The following is a 22,170-nucleotide window of genomic DNA, read 5'->3' on the forward strand; positions in this document are numbered from 1 at the left end:
GTGGACTGAGAAGCCAGCAGTATAAAAAAAAAATACATAAAAAAAAATTAAAAATATCAACATATTCCTGAAAAATCAGCAGGAAATTGAATCAAAGAAATTATCTTGAGTAAATTTATAACTGCATCAAGAATGACTTCAAAAAATATACTTTATCAAGAATGAAAATCGACTCAAGGTCTCAAAGAAGTAAGCGATGTGTAATAAAAAAAAAGAAAACGTAACGTAAAAAAAAACAAGGAAATTTAGATTAAATGTAAATTTAATTAAAAAAAAAACAGAAATAAATGAGCCTGATGTGGACTCAAAGATGCCAGCAGTATATAAATAAATACTTTAAAAAAGAATCAAAAATATCAACGTATTCCTGGAAAATCGGCAGGAAATTGAATCCATGAAATTATCTTGAGTAAATGTATAACTGCATCAAAAATGAATTAAAAAAAAATAAATGATCAAGAATGAAAATGGAGTCAAGGTCTCAAAGAAGAAAGCGATGTGTAATAAAAAAAAAAAGAAAATGTAACATAAAAAGTAAATAAAGAAATTTAGATTGAATGTAAAATTTCTCAAAAATTCATTTAAAAACCAAAAATAAATTAGACTGAAGAGGACTCGAAGAAGCTAGCAGTATATAAATTAAGAATTAAAAAAAACCAACAAAAAAAAAACAAAACATATTCCTGAAAAATAAGCGAGAAATTGAATCCAAGAAATTACCTTGAGTAAATGTATAAATGTGCTTAAAGTTAATAAAAAATATATAAATGATTAAGATTGAAAGTGGACTCAAGGTCTCAAAGAAGTCAGCGATGTGTAAAAAAAAAAAAAAAAATGAATGCATTATGTAAAAAATAAAGAAAGAAATTGAGATTAAATGTAAATCTCACAAAAACCAGAAATAAATGAGACTGAAATGGATTCAAAGAAGCCAGCAGTATATAAATTACAAAATAAAAACAAAAAATATCAACAAATTCCGCAAAAATCAGCAGGAATTCGAAACCAAGAAATTACCTTCCGTGAATTTTTAAAAGTGCCAAAAATGAATTTGAAAAATGTAAATCATTACTTTGAAATGTACTTAGTCTCAAAGAAGTCAGCTATATATAATAAACTATATAAAATGGAAAACCTCAAAATATTCCTGAAAAATCCAAAAACAATCAAGATATGATCCTGGAACCTTAAGAAAATGTCCCAAAAACTGAACTGAAAAAAATAGAATAAAAGAAGTGGAATTCAGCGATATACAATCAAATAAATTATATGTAAAAAATACTAACGTATTGATTAGAAATCAGTAGATAATGGCTGAAGGTATTACTAAGAAATAACCAATGACAAATGTAAACGTGTCAATAAATGTCTTGAAAATTAGCGAGAAATTCAATTTAAATTAATAATTAAAAAAAAAAAAGTGGAATTCAGCGATATACAATCAAATAAATTATATGTAAAAAATACTAACGTATTGATTAGAGATCAGTAGATAATGGCTGAAGGTATTACTAAGAAATAACCAATGACAAATGTAAACGTGTCAATAAATGTCTTGAAAATCAGCGACAAATTCAATTTAAAATAACAAAAAAAAAAAAAAAAAAAGAAGTGGAATTCAGCGATATACAATCAAATAAATTATATGTAAAAAATACTAACGTATTGATTAGAAATCAGTAGATAACGGCTGAAGGTATTACTAAGAAATAACCAATGACAAATGTAAACATGTCAATAAATGTCTTGAAAATCAGCGAGAAATTCTATTTAAAAAAAAAAAAAAAAAAAAAAAAAAACAGATTACCTCCAAGTCAGCAGGAAATCTAGAACAGACAGAAAGAAGCAAAGAAATAAAAATATGACCTTTGGAGTCAGCGTGGGATGAATCTTCTAGCTGTGGTTTGTTTCTGGGTCTTTTATTTTGAAAGGTGTCGACTTCCTGATGTGCGACCGTGAACCGCCACGGCGGCGGCCATTGATTTCCCCGGCGCCGCGTGTCACTGCAGTCTGGGGATTACAGTCCAGCCAGGACGTCCTAATCTTCAGGGGAGCCCCCCCCCCCCCACACACCCACACACACACACACACACACACACACACACATACACACAAACACAACACCCTCTCCTGCTGAGCAACGGTCACGCTTAAGATGCTGAGTCTGTCATGACAGTGAACACACACACACACGCAAACACAGGGTGTCAGCGCAGCCGCTGAGTGTGTGTGTGTGTGTGTGTGTGTGTCAGGGAGGGATTTTCCGAGTGATTCACCGCTCCCCCGCCGCTGAAGGCCTCGCGGCTGGAGGGCTGGAAGAAGCGAGGGTCATGGCTTCCAGAGAAGGTGGAAGAACGTGGGATTGGATGGAAGTGTGTGAAAGTGTGTGTGAAAGCAGGGCGGAGGTTCGTCTTTGGGAGCGACGGAGGATGGAGGTCATGTTAGATGTTCTGGGGATAAAGTGAGACCGAGATGGTTTGGAAGATCGGGGGTTCTAGAGCAGGTCTCTCACATGCATCTGGGGGTTTAAAAAAAAAAAAAAAGGCAAAGAAAATTGAAAAAATAACTTTGCAATGTATTTTTTGCTTCAGAATTTGAAAAAAAAAATTTTTTTGGATGAAAAAAACGTCTGGTGACGTTAAAACGATCTTTTCTTTTCTTATTTCTATAAAAAACAATAGCAAAATTAATAAGATTGATTTTATAACCAGTATAGCCACTATTAACTTTATAAACATTATACCTGCTAACATCAATTTTCTAATAAATTCTAGTGGTAATTTTCTCTTTTAACTCAACAATATTTTAAGGATGTAACTTCATCAATTCTTTTTTAATATTCATTTTTAATATTAATTTGTCATATATTTTTTTAGACGAACAATTCATGACATAATAAGATTTTTTATAATTTACCCGTTTACCTCCTTGGAACATGTAAAAACGATTGCATACTGTATAAAATAAATGTAACTACTATAACTTTGAATTTACAACTCATTCAAATCAAAAATGTTACATATGCATTTGCATAGATGTAAAAAAAATGTTTTTTACTAGTTGCTGTGTTGCATTATAAATCCTTTTAAGGTTAAGAAACTCACATGAATAGAGAAAAACATCATCCTACACTAGTTTTGACATTGATTTTGTTCCAAACCTTTTGTCACATTTTATTTTTCGGACGTCTCCACTACATTAAAAAATGTCCCGTTTTGGTCTGTAAAATCCATTTTCGTAGCTCAGGCGATTTCTTCACCTGCAAGAAAGCTAGCTTTGGACAATTTGTTGTTTTTCTGGAAGGCTAACTTTAGCATACTTAGCTTGGTATCAAAAAGATTGTACTCTTTGACGACCGACGCTGCCTCGTAACACAAACAAACTAACCGTTGTTTCTTTTTGAAGCACAAACATGTATCAGCCTTCCCATCTTTCTTGAAACAACCTTCCATCGGCCTCTACTTTTCTCTTCCTGCGCATGTATGGATCATTTATATTCCTCGATTTCCCATGTTGAAAATAGCATTGATTGCTGTCACTTCGCGGGTCACGTGATTGGCATGAATGGTGGGAAATGTAGTTTATGGTTTGACGAATTTATTGGAAGACAATCGGACCTTTTAAGATGTTCTCGCGGGGACTCTTAAAATGACATGGCGGACCACATTTGGCCCGCAAGCCTTGCGTTTGCCTCGGAAGGGTCCCATGCATGTGTGTTTGTGTGGGGAAAATAAAAAAAATATGACTATAAAACTTCAAAAATGGCGGTGCAGTGGTGAGCTGAGAGAGAGATATGAGGTACAGAGAATGAATGAAAAATATCTAAGGAAGGAAAATATTCAGGAACAGGAGAGGGTGTTTCCATAAAACAATAAAAAATAAAATGAAATAAAAAGGAAATGAGTGAATGAATAAAAATACGCATACAAAAAAAATAAGAATAAAAATAATAATAATAATAAACACCTCTTGCATGTTACTGGTTCATTGCTGATTTCCTCATGATTTTTATCTACTTTTTTGAATTAATTATTCATTTCAGGGATGGTCTCAAAATTTTCAGTGTTTTTTTTATCTATTTATTTTTTTAAAGAGTTAATTTAGGTCTAGCTAATTTCCAGTGAATTTTAAAATAAATATGTTTTTAATTTAATTTTACGTTCCTCCTTATTTTTCAGGATATTTTCTTGCTGATTTTGCGGTGTGTTTTTTTTTTATCAGATTCTCTGGTAATTTTGTGCAGTTTCTTTTTTTTTTTTTTTTTTTTTTTTGTGAAAGTAATTTCAAGGCCCTCCACGCAGATTTATGGGTAATGAATTTAAACATTAACTTGCATTTTTTCCAGTTAGGCGAATAGGAGAAGCTACCGTTCGCGCGCCAGGAGACTCTGAAAATGTTTTATCGCTGCAAACCAACGAAGCGGCCAATTAAGGCCGCGGCCTGAGTGATCCGCCGGACTTACACTTTGTCGGCGAAGGCAGGCGGCGGCGCCTTGCGGGCGGCGTGGATCACGATGATGGAGACAGAGATGAGGAAGAGGGCGAGGACGGCGCCCATCACGGCGCCGGCCACGGCGATGGAGTTGGACCTCTCTGCCTGGGACTGTTCTGGAGGGGAAGGAGGAGAAGGTCAGCGTGGAAGAAATTTCCAGCGGTGGGTCGAGACCAGGGCCGCACCCAAACTGTTTTATTATTTATCAATTTCACATCCATTTTTAAAATAATCTATATAATTTTTTTTTTTTTTTTTTTTTTTTCAGTTATTCACATTTATTTAGGTGACTGTTACCCCGTTTTTGATTTTTTTCTGATGAGATGACAATGATCCCATGCTTGGGAAATCATTTCATTATCAATTATTCTGTTTTATTTTCACACATTCGCTCATTAACGGAACGCGAATATTTAGGAAATTCAGACCATTATTTGTTCATTTTCGCCTCAATTTGAATCCTTTCCTGTTTATTTCTATGAAAAAAAAAAAAAAAAAAAAAAAGGACAAAAAATACTTGAACGCTCTACTGCCTTGATTTATTCTTAATTAATTCTCCCGGTGCCTTCCTCCGTGCGACGGCCCCGGTCTCTCACTTCAGACCTCAGAGGGTTTGGACGGACAGAACGTTGCAGCGGTGACGTTTCCGACGAAACATCCTGCTATCTGGGGCCCGTTTTTGTTTTTTTTTCGTTGTTTTTTCTGAGCGGCTTGTTGCCCTCCGTCTCTTCGTTTCCCCCGCCGGAGAGGAAGTAGCGCTCTGAAGCAGGCAGAGGACAAACCCTTTCACCATCAGCCATCAGTTTGTGAGATATTTGTTATTTTCAAATCTGCATCGTGCTGTTGCAGAACAGCAATGACCTGCTGGAACAACAGAGCAAACCATTATCTTGTGGCCACAAAATAACTACGTTTCACAAAATGTAAACCCGAAAGCTCCACATCTCCCTCACGCCTCCCAGATGGTGTCTTATTCATGCAGGGATTATCTTGTTCCCACAGCTTAGCATCTCCACCAAAAAACTTGTGCAAACAATCAACGGGTGGAAAAAAAAATAAAAAAAAATTCCGGTTATTTTTGTCGAATCCTGAAAAGGGAAGAACAAGCGCTGAAACGGCTTGAGAATAAATAAATAAATAGCAGCGTCAGAGCGGAGCTGACCCTCCGAAACCCGAACAACGTCCAAAAACTAGCATTTAGAAACTCGGTAAAAGCCTGGAGGGCGTTTTGAATCTTGTGATTTCCAGGATCTGGCGAAGAAGCGCGTCCGTGAAACGTAGCTTTTAGATCGTGAATCCCGTTTTGGCGCTTCGGCCGGGTTCCCTGCAGGGTTTCGCTGCCCGCCCTCCATCCCCGCGTCGGAAATCCCGCCTTAAGAGTCTGCTGAATTAGCTTTGTTTGACCATATGCCCGCGGACGCCGTCCACCGCGGGGATTAGGATTAATCGTGATTAGGATGTATTAAAAAGGCGGCGGCGACGGGCGGACGCCGATCGGAGAGGGGTCACTGAAGGTGAAGCAAAGAAAAGGCACATTTAATGGTCAACGCCGGTTGATTCGGCTGCAAGGGTGGTGGGTTGGGTTAAAAAAAAAAAAAAAAAAAATCAATAACCCGCTGAGATGAGAATCCTAAATTAAAGTTCTTTTTCCGCCGGTTCACTTACCTTTGACGGCTGCTGAACTATGACAAGGGCCCGGCGAGTCGATCGGGGGCCGCAATTAAAAATGTATTTTACCGAGCTACTTGACGTGATGCTCGGCGACAGACATCCGTGACGCGGCGGCGGGAGGGGGGGGGGGGGGAGGTGCACGGATGGGACACACACACACACACACACACACACACAAACAAAAAAAAGTCAGTCAGCAGATCGGCGGGTTCAATCACAGAGGGCGACTCCATTTGCTTTTAATGAAACGGAGGTAATTCCTTGTTAGCGACACAGGCTAAGGGGTCAAAGGTCACCTGAGTTTTTACATAATTTCACGAGTCGGTTAGCTTGAAACAACAATAGAGGACAGAAAGGTGGCAAGGGGTGCGATAGCGAGGTTTTTCTTCGTGTGAGGTTTCACCGGCCTGAGTTTCAAGGTGATTTTATTTGCGTATTTTTTCATCGTTTCGCACGGAGCGTTAGCCGCGGCCATTTTTGTTTTTCCAGCCGCCGCTACATTTAAGTGGTTGGTTTGTTGTCCACTTTGGAGGAGATTAGCGGCGGATCAACCCCCCCCCCACCTCCGCCTCCCTTTCCGCAATGGAGTCTGGGGTCTGGCTCTCACGCGAGAACCCTCCCCTCCTTCCTGCTTCAGCACTTTACCCGACACACACATCATCAAAAGTACATGCTGATGCTCAGCGAGGTCAGCGACCATGAATTAAACACGCCGACCCGGAGAGAGGCGAGGCGACGACGGGACCAGAACCCTTCCCCGCCCCAAAACATCCATGACGGGGGTCAAGGGTCGGGTCATCGCCGAGACAACCGTCCCCCCCCCCACGGGGAGCACGCGCTCGTTTATCTCAAACGTCCGGGATAATCGTTCGGGTCTGGCGTTTGATTCCTCGCTGACACACTCCCCCCCCCCCCCCCCCCTCCTTGGAAGTATCCTTGGAAACGGTGTCGCAGGGGGGGAAAAAAAAAAAAAAAAGGCGCTGAGCTTGACCGCGTTAGCACGCCGACGCCGCGGCTACGCCTTATCAGCACCCGGCGTGACCTTTTCTCAAGGTCACAAGTGACAGCGGTGACAAGATGATAAGGAGAAGGGGAGGTCGATGGACTTTCGGAGGACATGTGACTTGACAACCCAGTGGCGAGTTGACACGATGTCAAGGTCACGTCGGCGCCGCGCGCCCCCCCACCCCCGCCGCCCCGCCGAGGCCATCTTCAATCCCGATGGCTAATTTCGTGGCGGGTGGAGACGGCGAGCGGGGTTAACCTCGCAGGTAGAGCTCGTTCGGGGACGGGGGGGCTTCCATCAACGGCTCCAGATGAGCTTGTTGCCATGGGGACAGTCAATGGGCTGGAGAGCGGGGGGACTTTGGGCCAGACAAACACTCAGTGCTTAATTTTACCAGCTGAGAGAGAAGACACGGGAGGTTGAAGTCGTGTGAGCGGGAAGGACGCTGGATCTCCTCGCCGTCGGAGAAAGAAAAGGCCACGGCGGGGAAAAAAAAAAAAAAAAAAAATTAAAAAAAAAAGAGTTGAGAAGATGAGGTGAAGTAAGGGAAGAGGGATTACATCATAGGCAGCGTCCCACATGTGCATACTGGAACTGAGGTGGGGTGTGTGGAGGTGTGTGTGTGTGTGTGTGTGGAGGTGGGTGGGGGCTCCTGCAGCACTGTGGGCGCTGGAGATGATGTCATTTATCGAAGCACAAAGAGGCTGAGACCCGGCAGTCTGAGGAAAACGACGAGCTCCAGAGAAAATAACTCACAGGTGCTAAGGTGCTTTATTGAAATAAAAAGTATCTCCAAAAACCACAAATTGACGTTCCACAATTTGTTTCCCGCCGCGAACTTACATTTTCTTTTCTTATGTACAAAAGAATGAAGAACAAAAAAAAAAAAAAACAAACACACACACACAAAGTGCTCGATAAGGTGAAGTTCATCTCCCGCGGTGATGCTGCAGATCGCTCCGACCCGGGAGGATTCCACTTGTTTTACGTCAAAACATAAAAAAAAAAAGGGAGGAATCGGTCTGGAGGTTTGCAAATATACTGTGTTTCTTGCTGTCACGGCGACAGGGGCGGAGATTTCATGTATGGCACTGAGTAAAAAAGGAAAAAAAAAAAACGAAAATAGTTTTTTTTTTTCTCTCCCCGTGAAAGGTCTGCACGGGGAGGAACGGGATTTCACAGCAACTGAACAAGAGAACACTGACATTTTTCTCTAGGGTTTCTAAGGCACTAGTTGTGTTTCTCGAGACGGTGACGTCTGATCCGAAAACACGGTTTCACGATAAATAGAAAACCGAACTAACGTTAATCCGGGGGGGCTGTAAAATTGATGGGTCGGGCAAAAATAGATTATCGAGCGGTGGAATTTCCGTCTTAGTGCATAGAAGCGAACACAAGGAGGGTTTAGGCTGCCGTGCTTCCTGTCGGTCTGCTTGGGGGGCAGTGGGGGTTACACACACACACACACACACACACACAGAAACAGACACACACACACACACCCCAGGAATCGTCCTGTCTCCGACAGCCTAGGCGAAAAAGTCAAAAGACTTGTGTTTTGAGACGTCCATCACTGAGATCTCTCTTCTACCTCAACGGCGGAAAATGACTCTGAGGTTTTTAGCGTCCCCAAAAAAAAGCCTCCCTTCCCAAAACGGGGAAGCATTCGGGGTTTGATGATCGCGGGGTTTCGCGGGAGACGGAATAAGGGCAGGAGTCGGAGAGCATTAAATATGCAGATGTTTTATTCTGAGCAGAGGGGAACCCGACGGCGGCTGGTCCTCGGGATAAAAAAAAAAAAAACATGGCCGCCGTGTGAGATCAAAACGGACACTTCGGCTCCGCGTTGAGGAGCGAATTCGCGTTTCATTGTTTTTTTTTTTTTCCCCTCGCGATCTGTAACAACCACTAATATTAACGGTTCGTCTTTTTTCCGTGATATTTCGAGCAGCTTTGCGATTGAAGGACTTCTTCCCCTGCTGACGATTGAACCGAGCGAAAAGCAGAGATCTCAAAACCCGGTCGTCCGGCACGTTAAACGGAAATCGTCATGAAAACGGCTAATGTGAGGATCCTTAACGGTCAAAAAAAAAAAAACAAAAAAAAAACTCTTCGACAACTGTTACTGTAATATTTAAGTGGCCTTAAGCATCTTTTCATTTCTAGGTCTACGTCATGAACCTGGATATAACGGTGACGCGTCAACACACGCTACTAAATCGTTTCGTTACCTAGTTTTTCGCAATACTTAAGTGAGACTCTGTCGTCATATTTATACACAGCACGTTAAACAAATATTTGGCATCTTGAAGCAAATATCGCCTAGGAGACAAAAAAAAAAAAAACTAGCGCGGCCGACGTGTATTCACAAACACTGGTGCGCAGGGAGGGGAGGCTGCTGGATCCCCCTCCGTGCCATCTGGTAAATAAGTGCACGTGCCAAAAAAACACTTCCCGCCCCGAGCTTCCAGTCCGTGATAGCTGCGACTCGGAGGGGGAAAACGTCAATCACAGTGCAGGCCGCGTCCTGCAAGGCTTCCGTTTTATGTGACATTTGTAGGGGGGGAAAAAAAAAAAAAAAAAATGGCTGGGGATAAAACCAGTGTAAATCCAGCCTCTTATAATTTTTTTTTTTTTTTCAAGTGTATTTTTTTTATTTCGTTTTTTTTAAACGAGCTACCATATGAATGAGGAGGAAACAAAACCGATGCGTCGATAAGCGGTGATGACTTTCAAAATCGAATCAAAGGCTACGACGGCACTCGCCTATTAGCGCCCCGAGTTGTTGTTACTGCGTTTTTTTTTTTTTTTTTTGTTTTATTTTTTCGGTCGTTTCCCCGGATTAACCGTGAATCTGCGAGGTGGCGCCGATCCCTCGCGCAGCTACGAGCCCCGGTTCGCTGCCAGAGAGCGCATTCCCCAACGCATCCATTATCTCGTATAGATTGCGTACGTGATTAACCGAAAAGGAAGGGGGACCCAAGGTTAAATGGAAGTAATAGCATCGACTTATTTAAAACTCCTGCTGCCCGGCAGGGGGATTTGCATGCGGAGGCCTCGCTGCGTGACAGTTTATTACGGTATAAGGGATATAAAGGGTGTATACGGTTTCAGATGCTGCGTTTTGGCTTTTAAATGTATCCAAATATGCCGCTGGCTGGACGATGATAATAGATAAATAACCAAAGTGTCTCCCGAGTAGAACGACTGCGGACGGGAATTGAGTCCGATCGTGATTACGTCAGATTTCTGGACAAATCCTGCTGATTTCAGCAAAGTCCGGGCTGTGTTACACAAATCTTTTACTTCTTAATTCATATTTTCTTTCTCGATTTTAACCCGTCAAGTGAATTCGCCAGTTTTGTGAGTAGGAACTGCTCTCCAGACCACATGGATGGAAATCTATTGCCCGGCCTTGGAAATGAACTTAACCAGGACGTCGCCGGGACGTCCGATCATCGGGTCCTTCCGGTGTTTTCTTTTCACTTATCCGAGCCAGAAAACAAACGACCCGATGATACCAGCATCCGTTAAAGCTTCAAAAAGAAGTATAATTCTTCCTGGACCGTAAATCGGAGCGGAGGGGTCTTCAATCACCGACGGCTCCCGATACCGGAGGAGGACAAATTAGCTTCTGGCGCCTCTGCTTTGTCCCGCTGAGCGACAGGGAGGAGGATTCCGCACAGCTCTTGAACATCAACCGACGGCGGCCGAGAGGTTTTCTAATCGCCGGCGGCTGAAAATGAATACACGGATTTGTCTGGCAGGTTGGGCCGCGCTCCGAGGGGCAAAGAGTGGAATTGCATCACGGCGTTTAGAAGCCCGTTTTATAATACTGACACCAGACATGATTTTCTGCTTGAAAAATCGTGTCGGATACGCAACTCGGCTGTATCGATTACATTCGGCGTGAGGGGTTCAGGGACCTGCGGGACGGCTTGTGAACCGGACGTGGCGTTCAGGAGCCTTTCGCCAGCTATCTTATCTCACGATGGCACTGACGTGGCCTTTAAACCGAAACATTTATTACATATATATATATATATATATAATTCACGAGGTTAATTCTTATTTTCTGGTATCTTATAAACTTTACAGACATAAGAAGGTCGCAATCTCTCTACCCATAGCTTCATTGACTTCAGTGACGACTTTAAATACCCAGGTGACCCACAATCGTAAGGCAGGGACAGCGAACACAACGCTCGGCGATGCTCAGCGTCCGGAGTCTGTTCGCGTCTCGAGCGGAAACGTCTCGGGCGTTCGCGCCAGCGCAAGGGAACTAAGGGTGGCAGGAGTGAGCGTGCGCTAAATAATGTTTCCTAATTCGAAAAAAAAAAAGAAAAGAAAAATCAAACCCCGTTGTGTTTCTACTTGCCGCGGGGAAGCGGTGGGTGGTCAAACGTACCACTCCCTACGGGAGATGACCGAGCCGTCCGTGTGAGAGACGTAGTCTCCGTCGGGGCCGCTATCGTAGCAGTCGTCTGACGGGTAGGAGGAGCCGTTCCTCGGCGGTTTCTGGGAATGAGGGTATCTGGGGCTCCTGGCCTGCCGAGGGCTAGAATACTGCGCGTGTTCGGCGTGGAGACCCTGCCGAGCGTTGTGGTGGCCGCTCTCCCTCATGGCCCGGGTGTAGCCGTTGGCGGGATAATCCCCTCCGCCGTAGCCGCCCTGGAGGCGGCGTTCGCGCTCGTGTTTTAGCTGGCGGTCGCCCCACTCCTCGCGGTCGTGGTCCGGACGGCGGGAGCTGCCGCCGGCCTTTGTGGGTCGGAGCTCGTGCTGGGCCTGCGCCTTCTGGAGGTCGTTGCCGCCCAGGTGCTGCTTGGCGTAGTAGCTCCCGTGGAGGGTCTGCTGCTTCCACAGGTAACAAACGCCCACCAGAGACAGCAGCAGGAGCAGGAACAAGGCCCCGCCCACGGCCCCGCCCACTATGGAACCCAGGTTACTCTCGGGTAAGGCTTCAAGAGTAGGGGAGCTGAGAAGGATGTGGCGCTTATCGTCCACTAAGGTGGAGGAGGCAGAGCCGGTTAGGACAGGAGCAGTAATGGTGGAAGGCATGGGAGGATCTAATGGAGGGAAAGAAGGGGGAGGGCAGACACACACAGGTACACAACGTCAATGCCAACTACATCAGCATTTAGCTAAAGCAGGGGGGGAGGTTGACCAAACTACTGCACGTGCTACAGGGTCCGGTACGTTCTCTCGGCAGCCTCCGGTTTGCGGTTTACGAACGCGGGCGTCGTCGGATTGTTTGCGTATTTATTTTGGATGGAATCAGAGACCCCGCCGCCGCCGCCCCTCCAACAGTCTGAGACACGTGAGGATGTTATTTTCGCAGAAACAACAATTATCTTGTCGTGTCTGGCCGCTGCGGGTCGTTCAAGGTGAACTATAGATGAATTTTAGATGATTAACATCAAATCTTTGGATAGTGGGGGGTGTGTGTGCTGCAATAACTGGATGATAGGAAGACAAGAAGGTCTCTCATTAGGATCTCCACACCGACCCAGGAAGGGCAGGACTTGCCTTGCAGCTTCTCCGCTCTGATCCTTCCGTTAGATTTGGTAAATCGAAAAGAAAAAAGACAATACCGCTATTTCATATATTATCATTTGATATATATATATCAAATAATGAGCTCTTACTCTTAACTTGTATGAAAGCACAATAATTCATTGTGCAAGATGGAGCAAACCGAAGGCCACCAAACAGAGGGTACCGTTCACAGCAAACACAGGGAGGTGTTAGAATGAATGGATCTGTGTGCTACTGAAAAAGCAGAGTAGGATGGGAGACCCCATGCTCGCCGTGTGAGGACACGATAATCAATAATAATTAAAAGTCCTTGGGTGGTTTCTGCTTTTTTTTCTTTCAAACTGACATTCCATGCGACTGTAGAGCCTTTACATGCAGAGTTATTGGAGTATTTTCTTGCTCCGTGCTTGTTTTTTTAAGTTGGACGTCAAGACTGAAACTGGGAGACCTGTTGAAGGTTAATGCTACCTTTGCTGGGCCGTTCAACCAAATGACACCTTGATATAGAAGACATTCATAAAGGATATGATACACACAGAGACACGCAACACAAATGACCTGTTGGATTTGGATTTTTTTTTTCTTTTTTAAACAGAAGGAGAAAATGACTCACGCTTCTCATATCAGCTGAATATCAGCTGATTTCTCAGAAAAGTGAAACACGTTTCACTGCATTTTGTTTTTCGTTGTGAAAAGTTCAGAACAAGAAAAATAAATGTAATGTCATGCGTTCATGTTGTGTCTTTGAAAGGTTTCTGGATAAACTTGAATGGTCAAATTTGTTCTAACTTAGTGTTTAGTCAGTCTCCTGTCAACCTCTACGTGACTGATTATTGACACGGACCTGACCTCAGCTCTACTTTAGCTCCATCCCTGTGTAGGGCTCATTTAAGTATCGTAAATATTGTATGACTGAAATTTAAGAAAAGAAACACTTGCATTCAACTGGAAAATACAGCAAACACGTCGATGCGCTTGCTGCGGGTGAAACGCAGTCATTTAAAAACGATCCATCCGGGCCAATGCTTCTACAAAGGAGTCGGAAGGGAGACTAATCTACGGGTGGATATTTACTAAAGATGGGGCTTGTTTGTCGCTTTCAGCTGGACGTGGAGGCGCACCAAACCCCTCGCTCTGTCATCTACGGGCTCTGGAATCGCGGCGCTCCGACGGAGGCGAGCGTACAGACGCGCCAGAGCGAACCCGCGGCAACGCACACCGACCGCCGCCATACCGACACGTGTAGCCTGTGTGCACGCCCGCGCAGGTCCTCTCCAAGGATGATAAAATATGGATGATAAATAATAAATAGGAGTTGAAAAGAACTTGTTAATGTTTCATGAAACTGGGACATCATCTCACAGCGAGGCTGCGGGCTTTCGCCTCTTTACTGCAAGACACACGCAGGGGGGGGGGGGGAAATACAAACAAAGAGGGAGTGAGAGAGATGAAGGAAAAACAAAAAAAGGAGCCACGTCACGATCAGAACTTCTTTCAGAGGGAGCGCTTCCACAAACAAGGCGGGTTTTTGTCAAACTGGAGGAGTGTGCTCATCACACACACAGACGCTCACACACACACACACCTGAAGAGCCGAGACAATTATAGACGGAAGAGGCCTTAAAACAGCTGCAGACGCACGGAAACATCTGGAAGCCGAATGTCAATCGAGGCGCGTCGGCGAGCGATTGAGCGCGCTCAGTGCCGGGACGCTCAGCGAGTTGGCCGCCGTCAGTAAGAACACAATGAATGGAGCCGATGCAGTGTCACATTTCAGCTCGAAGGACGGCGTCAAAGGCAGCGACGCCCGCCGTGCGATGCGCGCGGGGAACAGCGGGGCGGCGGGCGTCCGCCGTGTTCCCGGTCACGTCGGCCGCTCACCTTGTATGAGAATGCGCACGTCTCTGCTGCGGAGGTTGATGTCGTTGGCGACCTCACACCTGTAAACTCCGGAGTCGTTGCGCTGGAGGGGACGCAGGAACAGCAGCGTGCTGTTGATGATCTCCGCCCCTTCCGGCATTTCGCCATCCAATCTGAGACAAAAAAAAAAAAAATAGTGATCATAATTATCAAAAAAAAACACACACATTAAAAATATTGATAAACACAAGGGACGAGGTCACTTATTTGCAGAGTCAGGGATTTCCCCCCCCCCCCGACATTGAAAACTCCAAAAAATGATCCCAGTTTTAGATATTCAAACACACTAAAACCATTACCTTGCCCCCGACGGCACACAACAAAAGATGCTGACTGTTGCATGACTGACAGTCAGGAGTGTGTGACCGGGGTGACCTCTGAGAGGATCTCACTCCGAATCCACCTGACTTGCAAACAGTGAACGGCGACCCAGTGTTTTGTAGCTTCGGAAGACTCTCAAGATTAAATGTAATGTTTTTATTTTTGGAGTGTGTTTTTCTGACACACACCTGATCCATCTGAAGTGATTGGCCGGCGGGTTTGCGTTGGCCTTGCACGTCATCTGAACATTGTCCCGGCCCACGTACCAGTCTCCGTCGTACCCCACCACTGAGATATCAGGAGCGTCTACGGCGAGAAGACAGAAACACCAGAAATAATTAGTAAGCAAGCCTCTTCTACGCTTTTTTTTTTTTTTTTAAATAACACCAGACCTGAGATAAACTGAAGAGGATTAACCAAGTTAATAAGAAAAGGATCCCGACGTCAATAAAATGTTGTATATTCAGTACGTTTAAGTGCTATTGGCAAAACGTATGACAAGAATCAAGGTCCCTGCTCGTATTTTATGGATTGCATATGTCTGTTACTTCACTGACATGCGAGCAGCATTTAGATGTTGTCATATTTACGGCAAATGACGGCTGGCCTAGTTTGTGCACTGTTGTTCTGCGGAGATTTGGGCCACACATGAATGTAAGCACATCAAATATGCATTAAATGGGATGTAAAGCTTTAAAGAAACAAAATAGTACAACGTTCAGAGGCAAAGGGTTGACCTTTATGAATATTAATCGTTTTCAAAAACGGATCAGCAATCTCAACAGGGGACTGGTATGTTTCATCTCGCGCTACATTTTCAACTGGAAAAGCTCATCTGTCAGTCGGCTTTTGTTTTTGAAAAGCGTTGCTTCCTGTCCGACCTGGCGCCGCAGAGAATGCCGCCAGAGACGGTTTGCACTGAATCCTGGATGGACTGAAATGTCGTTGTCGTGCGAAGAATCCATCCACTTTGGAGGAATTCGATTAAAAAAGGCGGTAAAAATTGAGAGTTGTTACATCATTTTTAAGACGTGAAAACTCCAGTTGCGGACCTTCTCCAAAGCCGATCGCTTTAAGAATCCAACCGGTGCGGACGGGCTCCACATTTCTGGTCTGGAAGCAACACATTAAGTGACGGCAGATCCGCATCCTCATCAATTCTTCCTTTTACAAGCCTCGATGCCTATTAGTAACGATCACCTGTGGCCAAAGGCAAGTTCTGCAAACTCACAGACACACTCATCGTGTCACTCTGTAGCGCAGAGGGACGTTCAAGAGCCTCCACCGGTTGTCCTTGATTTCGTCTCTCACTTCTGTCATTTCTAAAAGTGAGTCGCTGATCAAGTGCTTTGTTTGAATCGATGGGTTTGAATGGGAACAGGAGGTAAGAGGGAAAGCTGTCCCTGGACCTTTCGGTATTTATCAACGAGAATTCTCCCAAGACCTCGAAACTCGACGCCGTTTGAAACGCAGACGATTTGCACCTTTTCATGACCTGCCTTCACGTTTGTGATTTGAGCGCCTGCGGCGGCGTCACCCATGAAAGCCTTAACACGCAGCAATATACACATGGGTAAGGAGTGTGTCTGAGGCACCCACACTGCACGTTGAGCTGGTAGGGGATCCTGAAGTCGCTCTGCAGGGCCGGGTGGCGGACGACGCAGGTGAGCGCGTGGCCCTGGACGTGCCGCGTGGGCTGCCAGAGGTAGCGCACCTGCGTGCTGGTGGTGCCGTTGACGTCGTCGAAGAGCTGCACCTCCGACTGGCCGAAGAGGTTGGACTCCCAGGACACCTCGGCGGGGGGGCGCGCCCGCTCGGCGATGCAGGTGGCCACCGCGGTTTCGTTGCCGCCGTCGATCAGGGCCGTGGAGCCCGCGGACACGTAGACCTTCGGCTCCACTTTCATTCAGAGAACGGAGAGGACACAAGACGGAAAGAAAGAAATGTCCCGTACAACCTTTTAATGATCACTTCGTGGTGGTTATACGGCATTATTTATTGTGTCGAAAAGATACCCTTTATATTTCTAACATCAGGATAGTTTAGAGAGCTGTTTTAGGCGTGGAAATTCAAATGTGACAAACACGGATAAATTCTCCTTTCTACGTCTTATGAGAAACAACCGATAGTAAAAGAATTTGGGAAAAGGCATCACTTATACCATATTTTAAAAAATAAATGAAATAAATATTTAAACAGTGACTAAAACAGATATCTGCTCATTATTTTCTTGACGATTTTGAAGGTGACTAATGCTATTTTGCTTGCGGAGTTTTCACCGACAGCAACGGGTGACCTTATTAGGAGTCAAAAAACAAACCAAATAAAAAAAAATATATATATATGTAAGAAAAAAAAACCATCTTGCACACACCCACAGTTAACTGGACAGTTATTCAGCATGTATATAAAATGCTCTTTAAAAAAATAAAAAAATAAATAAAATAAAAAAAATAAAAAAATAAAAATATATATATACACACATATATATATATTTTTTAAATGCTTGTTAAAAAAATGTGTATATATATATATATATATATATATATATATATATACACATTTTATATACATGTATAGATACAAAAATTAAAAAAAAAGTATATATATATATATATACTTTTTTTTTTTTTAATTTTTTTTTAAAGAGCATTTTCTAAAGAGCATTTTATATACATGCTGGATAACTGCCCAGTTAACTGTGGGTGTGTGCTAGTAGTCTACATGCTCACCAAGTACAGTGACGGTTGTGGAGGCTTGCGTGTTCCCCAGGGGAAACGTCGCCACCTTGCAGGTGTACATCCCCATATCGGTGTATCCTACGTTCTCCAGCACGATGGTGGCGTCGTGAGAGGACGGCGAGCGGAAATACAAGCGGTTTATGAACTCCGGGTTGATGGAGATGCCGTAGCGGGGGTTGTACACGGCCACCGTGATGAAGCCCGTCGGCAGGCGGCGCTCCCAGGAGCTCTGAGTCAGAGTCAGGTTGGCGCCCACTTCCACCCTGCACTCCAGCGTCACGTTCTTCCCCAGCACAGCGCTCACACTCCGGGGAACGACCACCTGGCTGCCCCACACACCTGCCCAGCAGACACACACACACACAAACTCAGCGGCGGCGGATCAGCTTGCAGGAATAATCAAAGCTCTAAATCCCGGCACAATAACCGTTAAATACTGTTAAAATGTATTAGAAAGGTCAGATAAAGTTCGTGGACGATCCTTTTCAATTAAATTGTTTGAATAAGGGAATGAGAAAATATAAAACAAAGCACTGACTGGGACAAAATTCATTCATTCATTATCTGGAGTGCTTGTCCTGCACATTAAGAGACACGCAACCAATCACATGTCCGGACAATTTCGGATCTCCAGTAAACCTCCTGGATGTTTTTGGACTGTGGGAGAAAATGGGGAGAACCCGGGGAAAACGTGGGAGACTCCGCACATCCAAAGTCCCCGGTTGGATCCCGAAAGCGTCAACCTGTGCACCACCATTTCACAAAATTCTCCCGATCCTCCGTTCCTTTCATTTTCTTCTTTTTGACAATTTCTGGCAGATCATTCGTGGTTGAATCGCTCTCTGTCAGCTCTTTTGTACAGGTTGTATTTTACTGTGATTCTGCGATTAATTCATTTCAGGCTACAAAAAAAATGTATGATTCGACGCCGCTGTCGGAGAATATTCAATACAAAGAAATGACGCTCACCCTGAGAATGTACGCAGAAAATAAAAGAGGAATCTTCTCTGTTACGTAAATGCTTTTTCACCCAAATAAATGATCCACCGAACATTATCATTGTCATTGTTCGACGCAGGGACAAACCGAGGACTCTAATCTCCTAACTTTCGGCGAGGAAGGAGTATTTCTGGTGTTCTCTCGGATGTGATCTGTGAAAAGCCCGTTTCATGTCTGGAAAGGTTCTGCGCCGGACGACATCTGCGCGTCTCAAACGGGAATCAAACAGGATACCGTCACAGCGGGCGTCGGGCATTTTGACAAATAATGCGCGGCCGACTGCGAGCCCGAGCGCTCATTTGGTAAATTTGTTTCATCTCTAATATCTTTACTCCACCTGACCCACATTCGGGAGTTAAAAGCAGGCTGTCCGCATGTCCTTTATCCAAATATAACTAACCCACGCTCTCTTCTGTCACCCTGCGCTCGTCGGAAACGAGGCACATCTCAAAAAGCAGAGAACTCGGCGATTTTTTTTTTTTTTTTTGGCGGTGGGGAGGGGGGGGGGCACGCCGCCAAGGCGAGCAGAGAGACAGGGGACGGGATATGCTAACATGAGGATGACATCATCACTGAGAGGAGGAAAGAGAAAAAAAAAAAAAAAGAAGAAGGAAGAAGAGGGTGGGAGGGAGGCGGGCGCGAGCAAAGTCACGAAACCCAGCATAAATGAAAGGAAATGCATCATCAGGACTCGAGTAGGCTTAAAAAAAAAAAAAAAAAAAAACGGGAAAAAAAAAGCGAGAAAAGTGGATGAATTACGTTACGGTTTATAAAAGAAAACTAAAGTGCAAGACTGTCAAAGCATTCAAGCGGATCACTAATTGCAACAAGCTGCTGGGGGTGGACTGGGGGCGACGTCATAAATCAAAACCTGCTGCGCTGCTTGGCAACTGACTCCAAATATTCTATTGTTGTTTTGCCAAAAACAGCCTTGTCTCTGGCCAATCTCTCGCTGAAAAGATCATGTCCTCAAATATTAGCCCGCAGAAGGAAGTGACTGCCTCTTATCAAGTACAAACGGCTTTTTAATCCCTAATTTCGACTGACGCTTGAACGCATACTGGATTCCGGAGGGAACGTCCAGTTCTGACGGAGAGGTTTCACACCACAATATTCATTCACAGACCACACAAATGGAAAACTCCACACTATTAGTGAAGCCGTAAATAGAAATCTTTCGGGAGCTGGGCAGCAGCATTCTGGGTTTGGGGAGTATATCTCAGTCCAGTAGCCACAGTGGATGGGCTTTAAATCTCTTACCAAAAAAAAAAAAAAAAAAAAAAAAAAATTCAAAAACAAAAGTTAATCATTAAAAAAAGACAGAAGGCAGAGGTGGAGGTCGCAGACATGAAGATGCTAAGGTTCTCTTTGGGAGTGACCAGAAAGGATAGGACCAGGAATGAGTCTATCAGAGGAACAGCACCTGTTAGATGTTTTGGAAAGAAGGTCAGAGAAGCCAGACTGAGATGGTTGGGTCGTGAACAGAGGAGGGAGAGTGAATATGTTGGTAAATGAATGCTGGAATGGGAGCTGCCAGGCAGGAGGTCTAGAGGAGACCAAAGAGAAGATTTATGGACGTAGTGAGAGAGGATATGAAGGTAGTTGGCGTGAGAGAGGAGGATCCAGAGAATAGGGTTGGATGGAGGAGGCGGATCCCCTGAAGGAAAAAGCCGAAAGGAAAAGAAGAAGAATGAAAAAGTTTAATATTATAAGAGATTGATTGATTCATCATCTGTATATTTATGTTGCAGGCGGGCAGGTGGGGGCCGGGGCCCATACCAACTGTGACTGGGTGTGTGTTTGTGTGTGTGATGGTCATTTTACAATTATTTCAAGCAAAGATGTCATGAAAAACAAAGTTTCACTGGAACGCCATCTGTGTTCGGTGCGTCACTGCTTGTGATGCTAAAATATAACACCCGAAACCTCCGTGGCACAATATCAGATCATCTAAAAATACAATAACGCGTTCAAAATACACTTGAGTTGTCAAGACTTTTACAATTTCACACATTTTCCCCACCAAGAGTCACCACAACTCTAATTGGCTTTCTGGACATGACAATTCTTTGAAAGCTTCACAGATAGTCATTTTCTTTTTCATTTCCTTTTTTTTGGCAGATAAATTGGTGTGCCCCTGAGCGTATGGGCCCGTCTCTATACGCTTCATTTTTTACATCAAAAGAACCCCCGTCATTACTTTGCACTCTCCCTACTCGGCTCTTCGTCTCCTCGAGGGTTGACAGGCCTGGAGGACTTTCACATCGCGGCACCAAACCTCCATCAAATGTAAATGAGGAGGAACTTGAGTGGCTGCAGAATGCGGTGCGAGTTACCGGATGTTCCGACCCACAGCAAGTGGATAAACACGACGACGGAGCCGGCAAAGCGCCGGGTTTTATTCCGTTTTGTTTTTAAAGCGAGGCGCACCGGAACGTGGGCCTTGAAACACAAACGTGCCGCTCTCATGATTAGCGACTTCTGTCAGACATCTGGCGGCCGGGAGCGAAGATAAAGCACAATAGGGATCTGAGAATTGATATGGTTTTGTGAACCAAAAAATAAATAAATAATCATAGCCATACATTGCTGTTATTTCCATACAGGAAAGGACAAATTAACCAAGGAGTCGGATTCTGAGTATCTTTTAAAAATTCAGGTGGAATCTCATTGTGCAGTTTGTAGATGCATTTGTGATGGTAAAAATACCCCAAAACTTGGACTGACATGAGTTACCTTTTAAAACTCCGGTGTCAGATGATGCCGTTCCATCAGGGAGTCGCTCACCTGTTGTTGCCGGGCCTTCGCCCGTCTCTATGACTCGCAGGAAGTTCACATCTTACCGACAATCTGACTCACACGACCATTTATGACCCTGAGGGTCTCAGTCTCACCCATTCACAAATCAAAAGTAGGGGGGGAGAATCTGCTTAATTGCCTCGCTCTCTTCAAATGCGCTCTCCAGGCTCCCCGAGGCATCCAGAAGGAAGGCGTTTTGAATCACGGAACAAATAACGGCAATTAGCTGAGCTATCATCGCCGCTTGCAGTCAGACTGGAAAAATATATTCACCAGTCATGAAAGCGACCAACCACCAATATCTTACTGCTTATTTTGTTTGTTTGGTTTCCTTCTTCACGATGGTGAGATAAGCACATCTATCATCCACTTTTACATCTACCGGCATTTGGCTTCGGCTAATTGTGTAGCCGGGCGGAAAACCTCATTTCCAAAACTTTACGTAGCGGTTGCAAAATACGTTTTAGAAATCTTAATCAAATTCGGACTGTACCAGAAATGCAAGGAATAAACAAATTATTTGAGTACTACCCGCGCAGCTCATCAGGGATTGCTGACTTTTGTTTTGACTTTAGCTCCAGAAGCTAATTTTCCTGTAATCTTCTCCAAGGGCTTTTCGCAAAACACAGATAAAGAGCTTCAAACCTGGAAGCAAGACAACCAGCATGCAGTCGCGTTATTACCATA

The 22,170-nt window shown here is 44.3% G+C and overlaps 1 protein-coding gene across 3 annotated transcripts in view; it reads right to left on the bottom strand.

The window, feature by feature from the left end:
* nectin3b (nectin cell adhesion molecule 3b) overlaps window positions 1–22,170 on the bottom strand; it is a 30,425-nt gene that overhangs the window by 2,691 nt on the left and 5,564 nt on the right. For 2 of the 3 annotated variants that reach the window (XM_086142659.1, XM_086142658.1), the window contains exons 2-6: window positions 17,677–18,024; window positions 16,544–16,843; window positions 15,133–15,250; window positions 14,585–14,736; window positions 4,463–4,607 (exon numbers count right to left, since the gene is read on the bottom strand). In XM_086142659.1, coding sequence (XP_085998785.1) covers window positions 4,463–4,607; window positions 14,585–14,736; window positions 15,133–15,250; window positions 16,544–16,843; window positions 17,677–18,024 — 1,063 coding nt within the window. Of the gene's footprint in view, window positions 1–4,462; window positions 4,608–7,916; window positions 12,235–14,584; window positions 14,737–15,132; window positions 15,251–16,543; window positions 16,844–17,676; window positions 18,025–22,170 lie in introns of those variants that run through there. The other variant, XM_086142657.1, reaches the window with a different exon arrangement.

Source organism: Fistularia commersonii, chromosome 35 (assembly GCF_037954325.1).
Source record: "Fistularia commersonii isolate RoL2024-O1a breed Wild chromosome 35, RoL_Fcom_v1.0, whole genome shotgun sequence".
In the NCBI taxonomy this organism is placed as follows: domain Eukaryota; kingdom Metazoa; phylum Chordata; class Actinopteri; order Syngnathiformes; family Fistulariidae; genus Fistularia; species Fistularia commersonii.